At 42.6% G+C, this 24,765-nt stretch overlaps 1 protein-coding gene across 1 annotated transcript in view; it reads left to right on the top strand.

Annotated features, from left to right (window-relative positions):
* The window catches only part of RAPGEFL1 (Rap guanine nucleotide exchange factor like 1), a 97,868-nt gene that overhangs the window by 57,571 nt on the left and 15,532 nt on the right, over positions 1 to 24,765 (top strand). Inside the window, exons 7-9 of the mRNA XM_073608000.1 lie at positions 11,211 to 11,308; positions 13,184 to 13,306; positions 23,379 to 23,557. Coding sequence (XP_073464101.1) covers positions 11,211 to 11,308; positions 13,184 to 13,306; positions 23,379 to 23,557 — 400 coding nt within the window. The remainder of the gene's footprint in view (positions 1 to 11,210; positions 11,309 to 13,183; positions 13,307 to 23,378; positions 23,558 to 24,765) is intronic.

Raw genomic sequence — 24,765 nt, 5'->3', positions numbered from 1 at the left:
ATAAACAAAAAAAGAGTGACAATTTTGAAAAAATATTTTTTACTTTTTGCTATAATATCCCCAATTTTTTTTTTAAAAAAAGCTAATTTCTTCATCAGTTTAGGCCAATATATATTTTACATATTTTTGATTAAAAAAAAAAAAAAAATCACAATAAGCGCATATTGATTGGTTTGTGCAAAAGTTATAGAGTCTACAAACTATGGGAAAGATTTATGCCATGTTTAATTTTTTTACTAGTAATGACGGTGATCTGCGTTTTTTTAGCGGTATTGTGACAGACAGATCGGACACTTTTGACACATTTTTGGGACCATTGACATTTATACAGCGATCAGTGCTATAAATATACACTTATTACTGTGTAAATGTCACTGGTAGGGAAGGGGTTAACACTAGGGGGCGATCAAGGGGTTAAATGTGTGTTCTCTAGATGTGTTCTGACTGGGGGAGGAGACATATCGTTGTTCCTACTTAACAGGAACAAACGATATGTCTCCTCTCCCCTGACAGAACAGGGATTTGTGTAATTACACACACAAATACCCATGCTGGCTCTCGTGCACGCAGTTGTGCGTGGCCGATGTCGATCGCGCCCGCCGGCCACGTGCATCAGGTCCCCCGCCGTGTAGCACGCGCACCCTCTGGCGGCTCTTAAATGGTAAGACGCACCTGTACGGGGTTTCACCCAGCTGTGCCATTCTGCAGCAGTATATCTACGTGAGCAGGTCGGGTTAAGGTTTTTTGGCTGTCGTTTGGCAACTCGAAGTTTCAGTTTCCTCTATAAGTTTTCTGTAGGATTAGGGTCTGGAGACTGGCTAGGCCACTCGATGATCTTAATGTTCTTCTTCTTGATCCACTCCTTTATTGCCTTGGAAGTATGTTTTGGGTTATTGTCTTGTTGGAAGACCCATCCCAGACCCACCTTCAGTGTTCTGGCTGAGGAAAGAAGGCTCTCATCCAAGATCTTACAATACATGGCCCCGTTCATTGGCCCCTCAATGCAGCAAAGTTGGCCTGTACCTTTTAAGCGGAGAAACAGCCCCAAAGCATAATGTTTCCGTCTCTGTGCTTGACTGTAGGAATGGTGTTCTTGGGGTCATAGTCAGCATTTTTCTTCCTAAAAACACGGCGAGTCAAGTTAATGCCAAAAAAGCTAAATTTTGGTCTCATCTAACCACAGCACTTTTTCCCAATCCTCTGAATCATTTAGATGTTCATTGGCAAACTTCAGACGGGCCTGTACATGTGCCTTCTTGAGGAGGGGGACCTTGCGGGCGCAGCAGGATTTCAATCCATGGCAGTGTATTGTGTTGCCAATGGTTTGTTTGGTGACTGTGGTCCCAACTGCCTTGAGATCATTCACAAGCTCCTCCTGTGTAGTTCTGGGCTGATCCTTTACTTTTCTCATGATCATTTTTACCCCATCAGGTGAAATCTTGCATGGATCTCCAGACCGAGGGAGACTGATAGTTATTTTGTATTTCTTCCATTTGCGAATAATCCATCCAACAGTTGTCTCCTTATTACCAGCTTTTTGCTGATGGTCTTGTAGCCCTGACATCCTTTGACAGCTCTTTGGTCTTGCCCATGATGGTGAGATTTGAATAGAAGAGTTTCTGTGGACAGGTGTCTTTTAAACACATAACAAGTTGTCGTTATGAGATCCTTTTAAATTTGACAGGACTAATCTGTGTGCCACATAAGAACATGCTGTAGCCAGTCTGTGGGAGCCAGAATTATTGTTGGTTGGTAGGGGCTAATGCTTATTTTACTCACTGAGCTGCAACTCAATTTACAACATTTGTATTGTATTTTTTTCTGGATTTTTGGTTGATATTCTGTCTCTATCATTTAAAATACACCTATGATAAAAGTTATGGACCCTTCATTTCTTTGTAAGTGAATAAACTTACAAAATATGCAGGGGATCAAATAATAATTTTCTCCACTGTATGTATAGTTTTGCCAGCTTCTGTGGCCTGTTATAGGATCCATTGTAGTTGCAGTTGGCCGTGGCACACCAGTGATTTGTAGCTAGAAATCACTAGAGAAAAAAGCAGATGGATTTATAGCTACTACAAATTTCTGCTGCAAAGTTTCTAAAGTGACCTGGCGTAATGCTTTTTTGTTTCCATCAAAACACATTGTAATAAACTAGAAACACAAAGAATAAGTACTCTGAGATAAAGCACCTAGGGACCCAATGTGCATTTATTAACAGTATTTTGTACATTTGAGGTGGGAAGGACAAAAGTGAAGGGGGAAGATTTAACAAGCTGAGGATCATATGGCTAAACATTCCCCAACACGAGCCTGGGTGTATACTGAAGAGATGATGGGAGTAAAAAAAAAAAAAGGCTCATAGTTTGTGCCTCTGGGAGTAAAATGAGCTCTTTCATTGGTGTCAGTGGGAGTAAAATATGTCCTATTATCAGGGCTGCTGTTAGGCTGTATGGGACCCCCGTGATTTCTATCTGACAGGGCCCCCTTCCACCAGCCGAAAGCGACTTGGGACAGAGATTTATCAGTCCCTTTCTCTGTAGCCTAATCTGCACAAATGAATGAATAAGAAGCACTCTGGGGCTGCCTGCTCAATCACAAACTGAAGCATAGTAAACAGTTTACTAAGCTTTACTGATGAATAGACACAGGAATCATTGGTACCGATTGCTCACTGTGTTCATTCAGGACTGCGAGGGGCCAATAAATGACATCCAAGAACATTGCCTGTTTGCCCATAGCAGCTGCTGGTTTCGAGAGAAGGGAATATGGCATCGCTGGGGGTGAAAGGGACACACGGGGTCCAGACAGCAGATGGAAGTGGTGCATTTGCTAGAACCAACCCCCCTGTATTGCATCCAGAGTGGGAAAGAAGAGGAGAAGCTGGCACTGCTGCAGAGGGAGGCAGAAGAGGATTGGTGTATGCCAGGGATCTTCAAACTACGGCCCTCCAGCTGTTGCAGAACTACACGTCCCATTAGGCATTGTAAAGCTCTGACATTCACAGACATGACTAGGCATGATGGGAATTGTAGTTCTTGAAAAACTGGAGGGCCATAATTTGAAGACCCCTGGTGTATGCAATAAGACTGTTCAGCCAGCCCTCCGGCTCAGCAGGTGCCCAGGTCCCCCTTTTGAACTCATGGGGCCCGGGCCCAGTACAGGAGGGCTGGCTGTACTGCCTTATCAGTGGCCCTGCCTATTATTGGTATCAGTGGGATATGTAAGACTCCATCCTTGGTGTCTGTAGCATAAAACAAGTCCCATTGTTGGTGTCAGCGGCTGTGAAATAAACCCCATCATTGGTGTCAGTACAGAAATTACCGAATAAGGGCCTGGGCATACACTGAAGAAAAGATTGGAGTAAAAAAAAGTCCCAAAGTTGGTGTCAGTGGGATAAAATAAGTCCCATCATTGTCACTGAGAGTAAAAATGCCCTGTCTTTGGTATCAGTGGGAAAAAAAAGTACCCTTGTTGGTGTCACTGGGAGTAAAAAAAAACTATCATTGGTATCAGTAGGATAACATAAGTCTCCTCATTGGTATCCGTGGGAATAAAATATGTCCTAACATTGGTATCAGTGGGATAAAATGAGCCCCATCATTTTGTGTCAGTGGGAGTAAGAAATGTCCTATCATTGGGATAAAATAAGCCCCATCATTGGTGTCCTTAGCATTAAAGAAGTCCCGTTGGTGTCAGTGGCAGTGAAATTAGCTCCATCAATGATGTTAGTGGGAATAAAACACCTCCTGTCATTGGTAACAGTGTAATAAAACAAGACCCATGACTGGTGTCAATGAGCTCAAAAATAAGGTTTGTTTATACTGGCTTTTAGTGGTTACTTGATCGATTTTATTGGCTTTTGCACTGCTGCTCTGCCATTCTCCTTCGAGTGGAACTGTGCTGTTACTCTTGGGCTTGGAGATCACTCCATCCAACAGTACCAGCACTTGCCACCTGCTACCAACTCTGTACATTGTCCTGGATTCTACAAGACAGCCTGTTGGATGTGACCATAGAGGTACAGTGCCCTAAATTCCAGGACATAATAATGGCAACTATGACATATAAATTTGAACAGGAAGAATAAGTCGTTTTTGCATTCCTGGTCATTAAGGCTCTTACAAACATGGTCATTAAGGCCTTTAATGATTGCAATTTTATATCGGGTATTGGCATAGTGATCATCTTTGATAAGCTGTCTTATGCAATAAATGATGGAGAGCCTGCAGTTCATACCATGTCTGGTATGTGTGGTATGGCATTATTAGTATGTGTAACGCTGAGGACACCACTATGGAAAGCTTGAGTTAGATGATAAACTTGAAAACAAATGCTGACGTGCACATTTCAGTAGAGCCTGGAGATGACTCATCCTACAAAATTGGGAAACCTGGTTGGGAGACTTTTGTCTGTAAGCACTATTTTTTTTTTTTCCCCCTTGCCTAAATATTGTAAATGCAATGAAATACATTTTCAAAAATTTGACAACTGACCCGAAATAAAAATGATTGATTGAAAATTGATTTGTGAAGCCGCTACTCATAGTCCAGATCCTTTGTTGCTCTGTGCAGATGAAAGAAGAAAATGAATTGCTTGCTATTTGCAGAAAACTGATCTTTGTTTCTTTTTGGTGCATACAATTCTGGCCCATTAAATGTTAAATGTCTTCCTAAAGATACTTTGAAAAGATCTCAGGAATAGGATTGGGGGTGGGTGACTATTTCTGGAGCAGGTCTGTCAGTACTAGTAAGAATGTGTCACAGCTTGAGCACGTGAGTGAATGTATGTGTGTGGAGTGATGGGAGGGGGTCTAGGCAGCCATAGAGGGAGCGTACATGTGTGGAAAGCCCGTACAGCCTGGATCTGTGTGTGTTTGGCTGTGGAAAGGGAGGCAGTGCTCATAGTGCCTTTTGTATCTAAGAGGCATTCTGTCAGTGCCTGTGAATGTCAGAGAAATGTAAAGAGGCTGGCGGAGCGTGTCTCTGTCTTTTTGAAGAATGACAGCATTTGTACCTTCTTAAAGGTTCAGTTCACCAAAACTAACATTTCAGCTTTGGGTAGATGCTTGCTAATCCTATTTGTCAAAGACTCAGGTGACAAGGTCTCCTAGGTCCACCTACCATGGTATTTGCAAGGGTTTGACTCTTCAATAATATTACTTTATGAAGAATGAAGTGGAAAGAATGAGACTTAGGGGCTGGAGGCAAAAAGAGTGAGACTCTAGGGTTAAAGGCTGTCCACTTTGCAAGGGAATTTTAACTTTTAAGGGTTTTTTTTCCTAGCTTAGTGAATGAGGTGAGGCTCTGCTGGCTTCCATCATCTAGTCATCTTGCATGTGATTATATATTCTTTGCAAAGCTAATTTGCACCAAGCTAAAGGAAAATTCCCTTGCAAAGTGAACAGTATTTGCCTATTTTGCTGGAAATTCCTGAAAGGAGACCTCCCAAACAGGAGCCTAGGCGTATACTGGAGAGAAGATGGGAGTAAAAAAAAATTCCCATAGTTGGTGTCTCTGAGAGTAAAATAAGCTCTATCATTGGTGTCAGTGGGAGTAAAATCTGTCCTATTATTGGTATCAGTGGGATAGGCTAAGCTCCATTTTGGTGTCCGTAGCATAACAAGACCCACTGTTTTGTGTCAGCGGCAGTGAAATAAGCCCCATCATTGGTGTCAGTCCAGAAATTCCAAAATAAGGGCCTGGGCATAAACTGAAGAAATGATGGGAGTAAAAAAAGTACCAAAGTTGGTGTAAGTGGCCAATTTAGACGGGAGCCACTTAACTTATCAGCATGTCTGGAGTACCCAGAGGAAACCTAGGCAAACATGCAAACTCCTGGCTGAAATTTAAACCAAAAATCTAATTGATGCAAGACATACGTGCTAACCACCAAACACCACTAATATCATAGCTTCCAATGTTCCCTCATTTGGAGGCACTGTCCCTCTATCCTCCTCGGTTGTCCCTCTATCCTCCTCGGTTGTCCCTCTATCCTCCTCGGTTGTCCCTCTTTTTTTTGGACCAGTATTTAAAAACTATTAACAATGTGCTATTTATAAAAGTATTATACTCTGATAAACTTTTGACCCAAACCCTAAATTATTACGTTTGTCAATATGAAAAGCCAGTATAAAGGAAAAATAGTAGTAAAGTCCTATCATGTTTTGCATGTTCATTCTTAATGGTCTGCTGCAGGGGTGTGGCTACTTTTTTTCCCTCTTTCCCATCTCATAAAGCTGGGAGGTATGACTAATGCTAATAAAGTTTTATAGGAAGCTTATTGTTCACATTAATGGTCTCTAGGGTCTCTTTAATTGTTTAAGAAATTATTGGAAAGCGGTATCCACCATCAACTTCTGTTGAACAGTGCGGTCACACACTGATCGAAACTCATCTTATCCCTGCTAAACCGGATTTCGATCCATCTGTGACTACCTTAAAGAGGCTCTTCACCATGTAAAATACTGTAGCTGCTGACTTTTAATAAAAGGACTCTTGCAGTATCTCAAAAAATCGGTACACCCCTCACATTTATGTAAATATTTTATTCTATCTTTTCATGTGACAACACTGAAGAAATGACACTTTGCTACAATGTAAAGTAGTGAGTGTACAGCTTGTAAAACAGGGTAAATTTGCTGTCCCCAAACTAACTCCACAGAGCCATTAATGTCTAAACCGCTGGCAACAAAAGTGAGTACACCCCTAAGTGAAAATGTCCAAATTGGGCCCAAAGTGTCAATATTTTGTGTGGTCACCATTATTTTCCAGCACTGCCTTAACCTTCTTTGGCATGGAGCTCAGCAGAGCTTCACAGGTTGCCACTGGAGTCCTCTTCCACTCCTCCATGACGACATCACAGAGCTGATGGATGTTAGAGAACTTGAGCTCCTCCACCTTCCATTTGAAGATGCCCCACAGATGCTCAATAGGGTTTAGGTCTGGAGACATGCTTGGTCAGTCCATCACCTTTACCCTCAGCTTCTTTAGCAAGGCAGTAATCGTCTTGGAGGTGTGTTTGGGGTCATTATCACGTTGTAATACTGCCCTGCGGCCCAGTCTCCGAAGGGAGGGGAAAATGCTCTGCTTCAGTATGTCACAGTACATGTTGGCATTCATGGTTCCCTCAATGAACTGTAGCTCCCCAGTGCCAGCAGCACTCATGCAGCCCCAGACCATGACACTCCCACCACCATGCTTGAATGTAGGCAAGACACACTTGTCTTTGTACTCCTCATCTGGTTGCCGCCACGCTTGACACCATCTGAACCAAATACTTTTATCTTGGTCTCATCAGACCACAGGACATGGTTCCAGTAATCCACGTCCTTAGTCTGCTTGTCTTCAGCAAACTGCAGGCTTTCTTGTGCATCATCTTTAGAAGAGGTTTCCTTCTGAGATGACAGCCATGCAGACCAATTTGTTGCAGTATGCAACGTATGGTCTGAGCACTGACAGGCTGACCCCCCCACTCCTTCAACCTCTGCAGCAATGCTGGCAGCACTCATACGTCTATTTCCCAAAGACAACCTCTGAATATGACGCTGAGCACGTGCACTAAACTTCTTTGGTTGACCATGGCGAGGCCTCTTCTGAGTGGAACCTGTCCTGTTTAACCGCTGTATGGTCTTGGCCACTGTACTGCAGCTCAGTTTCAGGGTTTTGGCAACCTTCTTATAGCCTAGGCCATCTTTAGGTGCAGTAACAATTCTTGTTTTCAGTTCTTTGCCATGCGGTGCCATGTTGAACTTCCAGTGACCAGTACGAGAGAGTGAGAGCGATAACACCAAATTTAACACATTTTTACTCAGGGTGTACTCACTTTTGTTGCCGGCAGTTTAGACATTAATGGCTGTGTGTTGAGTTATTTTGGGGACAGCAAATTTACACTGTTATACAAGCTGCACACTCACTACTTTGCTACAATGTAAAGTGTAATTTCTTCAGTGTTGTCACATGAAAATATATAATAAAATATTTACAAAAATGTGAGGGGTGTACTCACTTTTATGAGATACTGTACCTATCCATGCATCCAGCACCGCTCTCACCTGGGCCAGTTTTTCACCGGTCTTGCGATCCCCTGCACCAGGATGTTTACTGTGGGAAGCCGACTGTGATTCCTTGCGCTGCACTTTGTGAATGGTCCAGCAGCCTTCTGGGCCCTTTGATGTGTCCCAGAAGGTTGTTTGTGGGCAAACTTCCGAATGGAAGTGGGAGCCAGTACCTATCAAAACTAGGTACCCACTCCCCCCACTAAAAAATAAGTAGAAGAGGAGGGGGGAGTAGGGCTTAAAACAAAAGTTCCACTTTAATTGTACGCTCTCCGTTTTATGTTGTAAAATGATGCGCTAACTGTTGGCTCTATAGAAATCCTGTATAACTATAGCTTTATAATATGTATATCCGGTACCTCTACACCATACAGAGTGCTAGGACCCCAAAACTGTCTTGCTATGAAATACAGTTACTCCCAAGGCTTCCAAGTCACTAGTGCTGGTCCCATCCCCTGGAGGTGCCTACCGTTTGCACTGCATGGCATTCCAAAGTGACCTCTCAAGCAGTATTTGTTTCATATGTATGATCATATTTCTAGAAAGGCTACTTTAACATGCCTTTACCTGCTATTATAGCTTGATGCTGTATCTGGCCTAATGTATCTGAGAATTTCCTTGCTATGGGCTAATTAAAAGAGGAGATTCTTAATTTGCAACTATGTTTATGAATCATGAAATGAAAACGTTACATTATCAGATTTCTTTAGCAAAGTGATGGAAAGATCAATTGGGATGAGCACAGCACAGTTAGCCATAGCAACCATATTATCTCTTAACATGTTTAACATTCTCTAATACACATCTCCTAGACTTCAACGTTGACTTTCCCACCTGAATTCCCAGCTTCACCAACTGTAGCAGCCAATTTGGGCACTCTCTTGTGATGGGTCTTCCAAAAACCAATTAAATTGTGAGAGAGGGCACCTTCTATATGGCTTGTAAAGGGTAGAGAAGTAGGAAACTAGCACAGGAACTCGGTTTCACCGGAGTCCCTGGGAAATGCAAACAAGCAAAGTTGATTCAACCCATTGGTGGCCACCCAAATTTGAAATATCAGTTGTACACCAATTTGATCTTTAGAAAATATCAACTCTGATGATCTAATGATATTTTTACAAATTCTTTGGCTAACAATTTGATCACTTACTTTTGCATAAACTATCCAGTAATTGTATGTTTAGTGGCACTTTAAATGTAGGGAAATAGGATGATATTTTGCAGTAGCCTATGTCAGAATTTACGGTCATGATTAAAGAGACCCTATTAGCAGGGAGCTAAATTCACATAACTGGTAAGCCAGAAAGGGTCCCCAGAGAATCTTGTTAGAAGCCGGAGAAGCTAATCAATCTTGTTAGCATGCTGATGGCTTAGCATCCTCTATGTTGGTCTCCAAGCGGTGTGTCAGCACTTCCTTCATTCTAGAACAATGAGGAGCTCTGACAGTGAAGGCACGGAGCAGGGGTACAAGTGCTGGATTGACAGAGCTGCCTAGTGTGGGGACATTTTGTGTTTCAAGAAGTGCACCTGTCATGTGGGTTTAGAACCGTCTGCATTTACAACCAAAATTGTCAATAAATATACAATTTAATAATTACTCCCCTTCATAGCAGCAAAGTATTCACCTTCCCCTTGCTCTGTTCAGTCACTAGGAGTGAGAAGAGGACACCCTGTGTATTCATTTGGTTTACTCACTTTGCTCCCACCCTATGACAGTACTGGATCCCTGGAAGGAAGAGAAGACTACCTTTTTGGGAAAGATCGAGCAAATGAAAGTGATTGTAAAGGCAGAAGGTTTTCTGTCTTAATGTGTTCTATGCATTAAGATAAAAAGCCTTCTGTGTTCAGTAGCCCCCTAATACTTACCTGAGCCGCCTCTGAATCCTGCGATGTCCACGATTGCCTCGGCCGTCCTAGACTCTCCCTCCTGATTGTCTGAGACACAGCAGCAGTGCCATTGGCTCCCGCTGTTGTCAATCAAACTCAGCCAATGAGGAGAGAGGGGAGGCAGGGCCGAACCACAACTCCGTGTCTGAATGAACACACAGAGCTGTAGCTCGGCTCGGGTGCCCCCACAGCAAGCTGCTTGCTGTGGGGGCACTCAACAGGAGGGAGGGGCCAGGAGCACCAGTGGGGGACCCGAGAAGAGGAGGATCAGGGCTGCCCTGTGCAAAACCCTTACACAGAGCAGGTGAGTATAACATGTTATATTAGAATAAAAAATGAGACTTTACAATCCCTTTAATCCCTATGTACACCAGAAGCTTGCTCCAACCCTTATATCAACTATCTGGCATTATGGCATTATCCTTGAGTTAATTTTCATCACATCAATTTCTCCTGTGTACAGAGCTCTGATGAAGGGGGACCCCTGGAGCTCCCGAAACATGTGGGCTTTTGTTTTTATTTAGTAGATAACAGATAAACCCACTGTGGCTATTCCTTTTATCCAACCATGTTAAGGCATTTAAGGCATTTTTGAAAGCTTCTTAAACCTGGTACGCACTAACAGTTTTGTTTTTTTTTTTTTGCTACATTGAACAAAAAAAAAAAACTGACAGCTCCGGTCGGAGCCGCTATACTAACGATCCATTGGCTGTGAGCGCTGATTGGGAGCCGGTCGGCTGGTGGTTTTACAGCATCCTTGTCCGACAGAATCTGGCCGAACAGCCAGCTTCTGACGAATAAACTGACATACGCATGTGTTGAATGTCAGGCGATTTTTATTAAACCGCCTAATATCTCCTGACATTCGGCGCGTGTGTATCGGGCTTTAATGAGTCACTGCACTCTGCCTTATACATTCCACTTTGCAGAGTGAGAGTTAAGCAGGCCATAGATGGTGGGCTGCAACTACGGGTTGCAGAAAAGAAAATCACTGATTCCCTCCTGTTGTGTTCTCCTGGCATGGGGGGCACAAGAATCTTATGGGGATGGAGGAACTCACAGGGATCTTGCTGTGGTAGAGATCTTACCTCAATAAATTCCTGAGAAATACATAAAGTGTGTGCCTATCTATATCTGAATATCCGTTTTGGGTGGGCTTAACCCTTTAAAAACAAACTCTTTGTAGTTATTCTGTAGTAGCTTTGAATTACATTCTGAGGTTTGTAATATTTTCTATGCTCAGTTTCTTTCTCTCTGTCTACAGACAAGGTTCTCCTGAAGCCGGATGACGGTTGCATCTTTACCACTTTGGGCATTAACAGTCACTTGTTTGCATGTAATCGGGATGAGCTGTGCTCTTTGGTAAGAAACTGTTTTTTCTTCTGATATACTAATTTTATTTATGTTTTTACTTTGAATCCAGCAATTCTCTGAAAATTGCTTAAAGTGAAGCTGGCCTAAAACCCGGTAGCAGTAATGTTTTAGTTCAGAAACCTTTATAGTCCAACTGCAGGCTAAATTATTTTTTTTAAATGTACTTAAAAAAAAAAAAAAAAATAACTCAAACTGCTGTACTCACATTTTAATCTAGAGATGTCCTCTGCAGTACCTCTTTGCTCAAGATGTCCTCTAGTTTTTGGGTTGAATGACATCACTCAATCCCAGAAGAGGAAGGCATTTGAGTGCAGGTGGTCATGATCTCAAAGTGTATTGAGGCAGAGAGTGGCTCTGTTGTCATCAGAGAGCCTGGAGTTAGGCTTCAAAGAGGACCTTCGTTCACATGATAGAATTTCCTTCACTGGATTCATCCTTCCTTCACAATGGTGAAGAGCAAATCTTTTTTTCTTTGCGTTTAGTTATTTTTTTCCACTCTATCCGCCCCTCTGTCTCCATACATGCCTAGGCTAGAATAATGTGCCTCTGCTTCTGGTGCCTCGTAGGATATGAACATCACATATCTCAGGAGGCTTTAGAGCTTCTACACAGCGCTGAAGGTAGATGGACAAATCTCTGGAGGAGGGCAGACCTGTAGTGCATCATCAAGGGGCCAGCTGCCTAAACTTGGAAGAGACAGCAGGCTCCCAATGAGGTCAGAAAAGAAGTTGGTGGTGAAGCAGGGAACAGCGGATCACAGCAGAATATTGTGAGGCCAGCCATAGACTGAGCCACTCAATTCCACCATAAACACATCAGTCTTGATGGGGGAATCCCTGCTGCAGAGCCATTGTGTTATTGTGTTGCTATAACAGCCGCTAGCATTGATCGCATGTAAAATCCAACAGGATGGCTGTACCCAAGTTGATCGATTAACTTGGGTACATTCAGCCTGCCCATACATGGTCCCAATCTCAGCCGGTTCCTGCTGAACCGGCTGAGATTTGAACCGTCTATGGCTGGCTTAAATTCGTAAATTGAAGATAACCTACCAAAGCAGGTAACAGAGGTATACAGAGAAGCTTCTCTCCAAGTCAGGATAAAACCTCACCTTATTTTAAAGCTAAGCCCCACCTCCTGTGATTCATCTCTCAAATGCAAGAGCCTCCATGGGCAGTGAAAACTAAGGGCTCATTTACACTTGTGTTGCCCTCTAAAGAGGGGTTTGCGTTGGATCTTCAGAGATTGATTGACAGACAATGAAAAAATATTATGTTGCCTCCTCACCACCTGTTTTAACCCTAAAAACTTATACAAACTGTGCCACAACTGCATGCATTGTAGTATGGTTCCATTCAGTTGAACGAATACTGGGCAGCAAGCGAGAAAATTTTGGAAAGCATCGCAGGCACAGTATATGTATACCCCCATCCGCTGCCCTTGCAGCTTAAGGGAGAGTGGTGGAGGGGACTGTCAAAATGTGGCTTAGCCCTAACCACTAATGGAAATGAGGACTTGGTGCTGGCCAGATTAAGCCAAATTTGGAGAGCATTCAAGGCCCTATGTAAAAATCATTGATCAGTGTACAGCTGCATCGCTGCAGCCTGCCACTGATGGTAAGTCTGCTGTCAGTGGCTAGGCATATGTATCCAAGAACAGCATTCACTTCTTGACTTCTCCTAAAATTGTGACTCAAAGGGATTATGTCTTTGATGACTTCTCCAAAAATTGTTACTCAAAGGGATTATGTCTTTGATGCCGCTGAACAGATGGCAGCAAACTTGTTGTATATTTTAGTAAATGTCTTTGTAGAACCTCCTTATGTTGGCAGCATATAAATACAAACACATCATTTTCTCTTAGGTTCCCTTGCCAGAAGAGGTCCAGCTGCCTCCTGAGGATTCCCATATTCATCGAATAGAGGCAGAAGATCTAGCCAATCACCTGAGTGCTTTTCATTGGGAACTTTTCAGCTGCGTGCATGAGGTGAGCCAATCAGACAGAATTAGGCACCATTTAGAACTGATTGAACGATGCTGGCAAGCGGTTGCATTTGCTTCATTCTTTGTAAGCCAGTAAACACCTGATGGTTGGAACAGACCCTTCTAAAACATCCTGACACCAAACTGCTTTGAAAATATAAACTCGTAGCCCTGTATTTCCATTCCCTGTGCTCTGAAAGCTCTCGTCATTAGCCCAGGCTGAAACTTGATTTTTTTTTACATTTAGCCATCTGCAGACCGCAAAACAGGATTGAGAGCTATAAAGGAGGAATCAAGAATCCCTCTTGATGTGAATTCTGCTTTGTAAAATTGGCTATCTGGGGTCATATGTGAGGTGAGGTGGGGTTGGGTTGGCCATATCTAAATTGAGAATGGGAATGCCTTCATACTACAGCTCCTGTTCTGTCATTGATTAGGGCAGGGCTTAAAGGAATAATTAGCCATCCATCTTCCGCATCATCTTTTCTTCGCTCCCCGGTTTTCTTTCCTCCATTGGACCTAAACCTGGCACTTGCAGGTACGATGAAACATGGTACTCTCCTCTTTCTCCTATGATGCAGCACTGGTTGCCAGGCCTCAACACTGTCAGATGGGTTGGGTAGGTTGTCCTGACCGCATACATTTTCTGGATTTACTGCCACTTTATTTTGTTTGTCACGTCCATCTAAATCTGCAAATTATCTAACACTACCCTCTACCCAGACTGACTGCTGCTGTCCAAGGGTGTCTCCTTTGCTCTGCCATAGTTCTAGGTGTAACCCTGGACTCTGATCTACCCTTTAGGCCCCACATCCGATCACTGTCCAAATCTTGCCGCCTCAACCTCCTCAACATCTCCAAAATACGCCTTTCTAACCAATGACACCACAAAGCTCCTAGTTCACTCCCAGGTCATCTCTTTCCTCGACTACTGCAACTCCCTTCTCATTGGCTTAGCTTTACATATGCTCTCCCCCCTTCAGTCCATTATGAATGCTACTGCCAGGCTCATCCACCTTACCAACGGCTCTGTGTCTGCTACTGCTCTCTGCCAATCCCTCCATTGGCTTCCGCTCACCTAACTAATTAAATTATAAATACTACAATATACATTACAAAAAATTACAAAATACTAACAACCACTTACAAAGCCTTCCACAACTCAGCCCCCACCTACATCACTAGGCTAGTCCCAAAATACCAACCTAATCGTTCTCTTAATTTTTCCCACGACCTCCTGCTTTAGCTCCCTCGTCACCTCCTCCCATGCTCCCCTCCAGGACTCTTCCAGAGCCTCTCCCATCCTATGGAACTCCCTACACCAATAATCTGTCTGATTATCTCCTACTCTGTTTGCTTTTAGACTATCTTTGAAAACCCTCCACCTTAGAGAAGCCGATTCTGCCCACACCTAACACCTGTACTTTGATTTTCTCCATCAGCTCATCCCCCACAGTTAAATTGCATCCAGAAAGTATTCACAGTGCTTCACTTTTTCCACAGTTTATGTTACAGCCTTATTCCAATATGGATTAAACTTATTACTACTCAAAATTCTACAAACAATACCCCATAAAGACCACGTGAAAGAAGTTTGTTTGAAGTCTTTGCAAGTTTATTAAAAAAAAAAAAAAATCACATGTCCATAAGTATTCACAGCTTTTGCCATGACACTCAAAATTGAGCATAGGTGCATCCTGTTTCCACTGATCATCCTTGAGATGTTTCTACAACTTGATTGGACTCCACCTGTGGTAAATTAGTTGATTGGACATGATTTGGAAAGGCACACACCTGTCTATATAAGGTCCCACAGTTAACAGTGCATGTCAGAGCACAAACCAAGCCATGAAGTCCAAGGAATTGTCTGTTGACCTCGAAGACAGGATTGTATCCTAAGATCTGGGGAAGGGTACAGAAACATTTCTGCAGCAGTCCCAATGAGCACAGTAGCCTCCATCATCCGTATATGGGAGAAGTTTGGAACCACCAGGACACTTCCTAGAGTTGGCCACTCTGCCAAACTGAGCGATTGGGGGAGAAGGGCCTTAGTCAGGGAGGTGAGCAAGAACCTGATGGTCACTCTGAAGGAGCTCCAGAGTTTCTCTGTGGAGAGAGGAGAACCTTCCAGAAGAACCATCTCTGCAGCACTCCACTAATCAGGCCTATATGGTAGAGTGGCCAGACGGAAGCCACTCCTCAGTAAAAGGCACATGACAGCCCACCTGGAGTTTGGGTGCATCCAAACCGGTCATGCTGAACGATTTTACAGGCAGCATAACATTCTCCACAGCTTCTCCAGACCCTTTCACGTCTGTCACATGTGCTCAGGGTGAACCTGCTCTGTAAAGCACAGGGCGCCAGTGGCGGACCTGACAATTCTGGTGTTCAATGGCAAATGCCAATTGAGCTCCACGAGCAGTGAGCACAGGTCCCACTAAAGGACGTCAGGCCCTCAGGCCACCCTCCATGAAGTCTGTTTCTGATTGTTTGGTCAGAGACATTCACACCAGTGGCCTGCTGGTGGTAATTTTATAGGGCTCTGGTAGTGCTCATCCTGTTCCTCCTTGCACAAAGGAGTAGATACTGGTCCTGCTGCTGGGTTAACAATCTTCTACGGCCCTTTCCAGCTCTCCTGGAGTAACTGCCTGTCTCCTGGAATCTCCTCCATGCTCTTGCGACTGCTGGGAGACGCAGCAAACCTTCTGGCAATGACATGTATTGATGTGCCATCCTGGAGGCGTTGGACTGACTGTGCAACCTCTATAGGGTCCAGTTATCGCCTCATGCTGCCAGTAGTAACACTAACCATAGCCAAAGTCAAAACTAGTGAAAAACAGTCAGAAAAGATGAGTATGGGAAAAAAAAAATGTCAGTGGCCTCCACCTGTAAAACCAGTCCTGTTTTTGGAGGTCGTCTCATTGTTGCCCATCTAGTCCACCTGTTAATGTAATTAACACCAAAACACCAAAGCAGCTGAAACAGATTAACAACCCCCCCCCCCCGCTACTTAAGTGATTGAATCAATATCCCAGGAGTTTATTTGACTTAATTACTCTGGTTAAAAAGTGTTCCTTTAAATTTTTTGAACAGTGTAGTAGCAGAGAGGTGAATTTAGGATTGAGCCTAGCTAGGGTTGCACAAAGGACAGGCACCTGGAAAGGTGAGAAATCTGGTAATAACATGCATGAGAAATAAGGAGAGGCACAGCAAATAACCTGGTTTGAGAAGAGGAAAGAAACAGCTTGTGGTAAATATAGTCTCGTGAAAAGACAAGCCTCTGATTGCCTCGGGAACAGCCTTTTACCCTGACAAACACCATGTTCAGCAAGTAACATGTTATTGGCCTATTTATAGTGTGGGGATGTGTCAGACAGAACACAGTATGTGGGATCTACAGATTTTCTAGCACAATTACTAATGAACACTGAACTAGAGTGACTAACCAGGGATTTTGTCACAAGCGTCATTGTGTAGCAGGTAAGGGGTAATCAGTAAATTGAAAGGCAAGGTGAGTCACACCCCTGTATTTCAAGATAAGTGGCCGTCTGTGATTTCATAGCACATAGCAATCCCAACTTTATTGGGTTTGGGTCCTAAAAGGGTGAGGCTTGTCAGAAGTTGGAGCAATCAGGGGCCAGATCAGTAACAGATTTTGGTGGTTTGGGTGGGAGTAATGCGTCCTATTGGAAGGGATACACACTAATACATGCCGCTGGATATCTATGCAGGGGAAAAAAAACACATTTGGATCAATCGTCTGATAAACTATTCATTGGTATAAAGCTTTCGAGAGTCGATCACAGTTCATGTGAAAATATCCAAAGGGACAAGCATGAAAATGTTGTCTCGTAAGATACCAGAACAAACAATTTTTGTGTAATTGGTATAGTATTTTTACTGAAAAAATCTTGTGACCACGACCAAGCATGCTTGGAAACGAAAGAATACATTACAATACATTACATCACTTCCAAAGTTGTATTCTGTCTTATGCCCTGTACACACGATAGGATTTTCTGACAACAAAATCCATATTTTTTTTCTGACGGATGTTGGCTCAAACTTGTCTTGCATACACACGGTCACACAAATCTTGTCGGAAATTCCGATTGTCAAGAACGCGGTGACGTACAACACATACGACGAGCTGAGAAAAATGAAGTTAAATAGCCAGTGCGGCTCTTCTGCTTAATTCCGAGCATGCGTGGAATATTGTGCGCATCGGAAATTCCGACAACGGATTTTGTTGTCGGAAAATTTGAGATCCAGTTCTCAAATTTTGTGTGTCGGAAATTCTGATGGAAAATGTCCTATGGAGCCTACACAAGGTCGGAATTTCCGACAACAAGCTCCCATCGAACATTTTCCGTCGGAAAATCCGACTGTGTGTACGGGCCATAAGGCCTCATGCACACAGGGCATTTAAAAAAACGAGCTGCAAAGCCAGTACCAACGCCAGGAAAAAGCGTCTGTAAAAACACTTTTAGACCCATCATGATTTCCTGAGCCGGGGCCCTGAAGGTTCTAGTTATGCCCCTGTTATAAGAGAAATATTATATTATAAGACTGCCTTTGCCAACCTACATCTGAAAATTCTATTAGCCTAGCTTTCTTTCTTCAGTACTTTCTGAGTGACTGGCCTGAGCAAAAATGCAGCAAGAGAACACACAACTTCTCATTTGCATGTTTGGCAGTGTCTCAGAAGGGGACCAGACCAAGTAAACCAGGGGAGCAGCATTGCACCCATCTGAAAATGCAAATTTCCTGGAAGTCAGCAATGGCAACCTACATATTTCTTTAAGCACAGTTTTCTTTAGGACTTTTTCACACCATTCTGTTGCTGTAGCACGTTCTGTAGTAAAGAGTACTTGTCCCTATACAGATTAGGTGGTAAGTCAAGGCGTACTTTTTTATACATCTGCTGATGATTTGGCCATGTGTAGGTGACAGGTGCTCTATAGAGTTGGGCTGGAACTATAATAATAATGTATGTTGGCTATTTTAAGAAATAACTTGTTTCAGCCAATGTCTACAGCTTCAATCTCTTGGTATTCGCAAGAATAAATCTGCCCAAAGCAGCGTTCATCCAAGGTATCTCATTACATGTAAAGTCTTGTATAAATCTCACATAAGCTATTAAGAAATGACAAACGGAGCCGCTGATTGATATTATCATGTTACCAAAGATCTTCAACACATTACTAATATAGAGTAATTCAGCTTAGTGCAGCAAATTTCCCACCACTGTGCCTTGTTTAAATGTAAAGTGTTTGTATATATTATATTTAAAATGTTCGGTACTAAAATAATTACTCTTTAAAAAATATTAATTTGGATCTATCAAGTCCGATATTTAAAATTTGCAGGTAAATATTTAACGCTAAACTCCAGGCAAGCAGCTAAATACACACTTGAGAATACATTTTCTGTTTTTACTCGCCATAAGCTTTGTAATTCTGTACAGTTGATCCTATGATTTCAACACATTTTCTAAACTGAACAGCCAGACAGTAGACACACTTGGTTTCTAATGCTGGCCATACACTATACGAAAAATCGGCCGAAAAATCGTTCGTATGGACACTTCGTTCGTTTTTCGGCAAGTTAGTGGGTACAAATCGATAATCGTTTGTGACGTTTTTGTGGAAAAAAAACGAACGGCATGTTTGGAAAATTTCTGCCGAACGTACGATAAATTGCAAGGTTAATGTGTTTCCCGTCTGAACTGCCTGCACTAGGTATATGTAAAAAAACGAACACAAAATTATTTATTCATGTCCACTGAACAGATTATCGGACATTATATGATGGCACGATAGTTTGCGGTCACGGTCGAACGTTCGTTTTTCGAAAATGGGTTCGGCCGATTTTCTGTATAGTGTATGGCCAGCATTAGTCTTCTCACTGGTCAATCGATTAGCATCTTCACCCTCTTTCAATTAGAAGGGATCTGGCCCAGAAAATGTTAAACTGGAAGTAGCACAGTGACCTTGTTGCCTAGTTGAGCAGTGTGTATCACAAGAGGGAATGACCAGAATTAAATTCTTCAGCAGGTAAAACCATCAACATATATGTATTTCCTCCCTGTATTTAGTTTTTTGCCTGAAGTTCCACCTAATATTTAAATGTTTACATATTTTTAAGGCTAAGCTAAGATTATTTGCTTAAAAAAAGGCTTTTGTCTACAGAGCTCAACAGCTCAAGCCTAAAAATGTTTTCCACACATGCTCTGTTGATATGGAGTTGTATAACATTTCAGTAAGAGAAAAATATATTCATACAGCAAACCATTTCTGGTGTGCTTTCTGGACTCAACACTTTGGAAGGACCTAGTCCCTGCACACATTGCCTGGATCAGGCCTCTCAGGTGGTTCAGCATTGGGCGAGGAAGTCCACTCCCTGTTTGATTCCTTCCTCATCTATCAGAAAAAAATGTCCCTTCCTGTCTTTTGGGGCTAGGAATACACTCTCAATGTAACCCCCTCAACCCTTGCCCATTGACCTTCAGTTCTTTTCAATTTTCCCTTCTGTGTCTGGGAGCTTGGATTTAGGGTGAGCCACCCGGATGGTTTCTCTGGACCAAAAAGTTCCTGATGCTACCTTTCAATGTTTTGGTGTTAAAAGGTTGGTTCTTCCCCCTGCCCTGGAAGAACTTCACTTGCTGGTGTTCTCATACCTGTGGTTTCATTCATAAAATAAGTGTGACTATTGTTTAAATAAAGAATTCTTAAAAAAAAGCTAGGATTTCTGCCCCTCAATCCTTGGCCGAGGATGTGTTACTGGAGCAGGGAAGACCTGATACTTTTTAGAACCCTTAGAACCATGTTGTTTTTTTTATTTATTTTTATTCTGGATCAAGGTTAGACAGATTTCTCGAGTTTCCTCTGTCAGACCCAGGAAGGTTGACAGGTATTCAGGTTTGGCCATTGGTACTTCTGTGTGTCCCAGGCTACTCCCAATACTTGTCAGTGGCTGTTGGCCACCTTTTGAGATGGACTGTCATTGGAAGTCCAAATGTTTCAGAAACTCCATCTCTCACAATGGACGATGGAGAAAACATGATTTTTGTATCTAGCACCAAAATCTTTTCCACCGAGTCATTTTAGGAACGCATGTCCTATTCCTCAATTTATTATTTTTTTTGCTGGCTATGTGTATTGCTTTCTCCGAAAAGCCCTTTTCTGTTTGCCGGTACCCCAACCTGCTATGGGCAGCAGTATAACCCAGCTGTTTCTAATTCCCTGTGTTCCTCAATGGACTTGAAGAAAATTTTCAAAAATTGTATTTTCTTCCAAAAACGCAAATATTATTATTTAATGCGTTGTCCATTATACTCACCTCCCCTCACTTCAATGCCGGTGTCAACATCTTTGTTGGGTCTTTTTCTTGGTTCCGGATCTTTGGCCATCTTGATTAGCCAGGCCGAGTAACATAACTCCTATGAATACACATAGGAGTACATTCATCCTGGCACCGAGGTATCCTGAACAGGAAGATTGCATACAGGCAGCTACATTTGTTTTATTGCAGAGGCGATATAGCATGTCTCTTCTGCAATAAAGAGCCTGCTTGCTTGCAGTTTTCTTTTTACTTTTTCCATTTAGTTCCGCTTTAAGTAGCAGGAATGAAGACAATATTACAACAGGAGCAGACGTGTTATATTTCTATGTGGATCTCCATGGCCTGAAGGAAGAAGGGTATGGATTGAAGTGTCAGCTGCTTTGTGCATGCATCTGTTCTGCACATGTAATATTCATAGAGACACAAGCTGCTGTGAGGGTATTGCAGGTTACTTTAATTAAGTGAGTTTGGGTGCTGCAAGATCCTGCGGCTCCCAGTCCAAGGATTCTAGGAAAACACCCAAATGACACCCACTCTTAATTTTTCAGTTGACCATTGTCCATTCATAATTTAAAGGACAACTACACCTTTGTTTTAAAAATCTATATTTTAATGAGACTAACGCACTTATTAAATCAGCCAAATAAAGGCAATCTTTTTTTCCACATTAACTATGATTTTGCATGGTCTGCCTAACTTCACTTTGTTGCTAAAATCAACAAAATGGTTGCAGCTTACATCATCACTAACTTTCAGACCCCTGTGGAGGACCAACCCGTACCTTGTATACATAGTTGGGTGTTGCGGTTCTCCATCAGGTCTGCACTGATGGATAGTAGGAGATGTTTCTGCTTGTGCTCTGCCTATGTTGACTCTTATCCGTTCACAGTGTTCCCAGCTTTCCCTGCAGACTACAGAAATTGTTATGTTATGGAGAGGGAGAGTGGTTCTGTAATCCTAACACACTTCTCATCCTAGGGTAACAACTCTGTTCCTCCATAGGTACTTTACATTGAGTGTTGTTGTCCTAGGAAAGGAACTGCGTTACTAGCAGGGTCACCAGTTGAAAGTAATGAAAAAAGCCTGAAAAAATAAAACTCTTGCAGCCACCACATCTAAGGACCCGTAAACTGCTATATTTTACTTTTTTTTTTTTCTTCTCGGGTATAGATACACGACATTACCAAAAGTATTGTGACACCTTCCTTTATATGAACTTTAATGGCATCCCAGTCTTAGTCTGTAGGGTTCAATATTGAGTTGGCCCACCCTTCGCAGCTACAACCGCTTCAACTCTTCTGGTGGGAAGGCTGTCCACAAGGTTTAGGAGTGTGTCTAAGGGAATGTTTGACCATTTTTCCAGAAGCGCATTTGTGAGGTCAAACACTGATGTGGAGGAAAAGGCCTGGCTCGCTGTCTCCGCTCTAATTCATCCCAAAGGTGTTTTATGGGGCTGAGGTCAAGACTCTGTGCAGGGCAGTCAAGTTCCTCCACCGCAAACTCACTCATCCACGTCTTTATGGGCCTTTGCTTGGTGCACTGGTGTGCAGTCATGTTGGAACAAGAAGGGGCCATCCCCAAACTGTTCCCACAAAGTTAGGAGCTTGAAATTATCCAAAATTTCTTGGTATGGTGACGCCTTAAGAGTTCTCTTCACTGGAGCCAAGCCCAACCCCTGAAAGACAACCCCACACCTAATCCCCCCCCTCCACCAAATGATTTGGACCAGTGCACAAAGCATGGTCCATAAAGACATGGATGAGCGGGTTTGGGGTGGAGGAACTTGACTGGCCTGAACAGAGTCCTGACCTCAACAGGATTAAAATACATTTGAAATGTATTAGAGGGGAGACTGCAAGCCAGGCCTCCTTGTCCACATCAGTGCCTGACCTCACAAATGTGCTTCTGGAAGAATGGTCAAACATTTCCATAAACACACTCCTAAACCTTGTGGACAGCCTTCCCAGAAGAGTTAAAGCTGTTATAGATGCAAAGGGTGGGCCAACTCAATATTGAACCCTACGGACTAAGACTGGGATGTCATTAAATTTCATGTGCGTGTAAAGGAAGGCGTCGTAATACTTTTGGTAATAGTGTATGCCTTAACTAAATGGCAACTGTGCAGTAAGTTAAACATATTGATGCAGCCAATATGAGGATTGACTGGGAGTTGAGACACCCAGCTGCTAGGCTATGCACACGGATTGTCATCCTGTATGCATCCTTTCCACTTGGGTTTAGGCATTCTCTGCACCTTTTAAGGTGTTCATCTAAATAAAACAATCTTGCCATTGCACTCCCCGTTCCATTGTGTTTTACACATGCACATTACAATGAATTGCTTGGGAATGTTTTTATAGGTTACTCAAGATGCTCAGCAGTTTAGAAAATTATTTAGTCAGACCCCATGTTGTTTCACAGCAGGACAGGCTGCAATTGTCTTGCTTTGTTACTCCCGACGTAATCTGTTTTTACATTTCAGAGACAAGCACTGGTAGACAATCCCATACCTGCCTATTATGCCCCCATTACAATCTGAGAAGTTTAGCAGATATGTAAATGTGTAATTAAAATGAGACCTCTTTAGCAGATAAACATTTTACAGCCTCCCAGTTTTGGTTAAGTGGATATTGTCTTTTAATATATATTCTCATATAAATTATAAATCCTAAAAGAATAGATCTGTAAATGTAGTAGGGCATGGTGACTTAATTAATCCTATATTTCCACAGCTGGAGTTTGTAGATTACGTGTTCCATGTAGAGCGAGGGCGCCGAGAAACAGCCAATCTGGAGCTCCTGCTGCAGCGCTGCAGTGAGGTACAGCACTGGGTCAGTACGCAAACCCTTCTCTGCGAGGCCCCAGCGAGAAGGACTCAACTTCTCAAGAAGTTCATCAAGACTGCAGCCATGTGAGTTATGACCTCAAGAAGATAAGTGTGTGTGTGTATGTGTATGTGTGTGCGTGTGATAAAGTAAGAGAAGCAAAGCCAGAGCAGTTGTTCAACCAACCAATAAGCTTTTATCTTTCAAATGAAGAAGGGAATTTGGCTGCTAGGGCTGACAGCTCCCATATGTATAAATCAGTCCATTGTGTGTTCAAATGGAAATGTTAGTTCCGCAAAACAGCTAGAAAGACAAAGATCAAAAGTTTAACTGACATTTTCCAATGGCTTCCATGATGGTTTTCTTATGCCAATGCACAGTATCTATATCATCTTTTCTAGTGTGCTTTGCTTAGTGGGGTTTAGACCTCCTTTGGACATGGACTTTTGAACTATCATTGAACTTACGCATTACTCATGACCAAGTATGAGGATAGAGCAGCCTTTCTCAACCTTTTCAACATGGAGTTACCCTTGCAATAACTTTCTGGTCTCAGGGAACCCCTGCTAAATATTACCCCTACTAAATATCTACAACTTATGATAGAATAGTGTGATGGTCAGTGGGAAAAATGCTCCTAACACGTATGGTCATTGGGAAGAATTACCTCCTTACAGATAGCTAAAAAGATCAACGTTGTCACTGGAAACTTATCAGAGAGGCAAAAATTGCTTGTTGCTCAAGGAACCCCTAGCAACCTCTAGAGAGGAACCCTAGTGTTCCATTTAAACCTTGGTTGAGCAACCGTGAGATATAGAATAAAGCTGGCCATACACTTATTGCTTTAATCTATTCAGCCTGCAGGTTCCTTTGATTGCTCAATCAAAGGATGTCGCAAATTTTGTCTGGTTCATCAGGAATTGGACGAAATTTGCATAATGTATGTTCAGCTTTAGAATAACTGTTTGATTCAGTCCTCGTTAAAGGATATGGCAGGGCATGAAAGACACAGTGAGGTATAGAATGTGCATTGGACTATACAGAAGAGAGAAGATGGTCAGAGATGTAAAAACTTCTCTGCAGATTGGGAGAATTACAACTGTCCAATTCTCGTTTCTTCTTGGTTAATCCTCCATTGATCAGGTCATTTGGCATGCACATACTTAGGGGAAAAGGAGGGTCACAATTTGTTTGTCACATACTGGATCTGTCTGGTCTACCCAAATCACTGCAAATCAAGAGCCAGGTTGCGCTAGCTAGTAAAGCTGGCCATACATGGATTGAAATTTGTCCG

Source organism: Aquarana catesbeiana, linkage group LG12 (assembly GCF_042186555.1).
Source record: "Aquarana catesbeiana isolate 2022-GZ linkage group LG12, ASM4218655v1, whole genome shotgun sequence".
NCBI classification, from domain to species: domain Eukaryota; kingdom Metazoa; phylum Chordata; class Amphibia; order Anura; family Ranidae; genus Aquarana; species Aquarana catesbeiana.
This window is presented reverse-complemented; position numbering and strand designations above follow the sequence as displayed.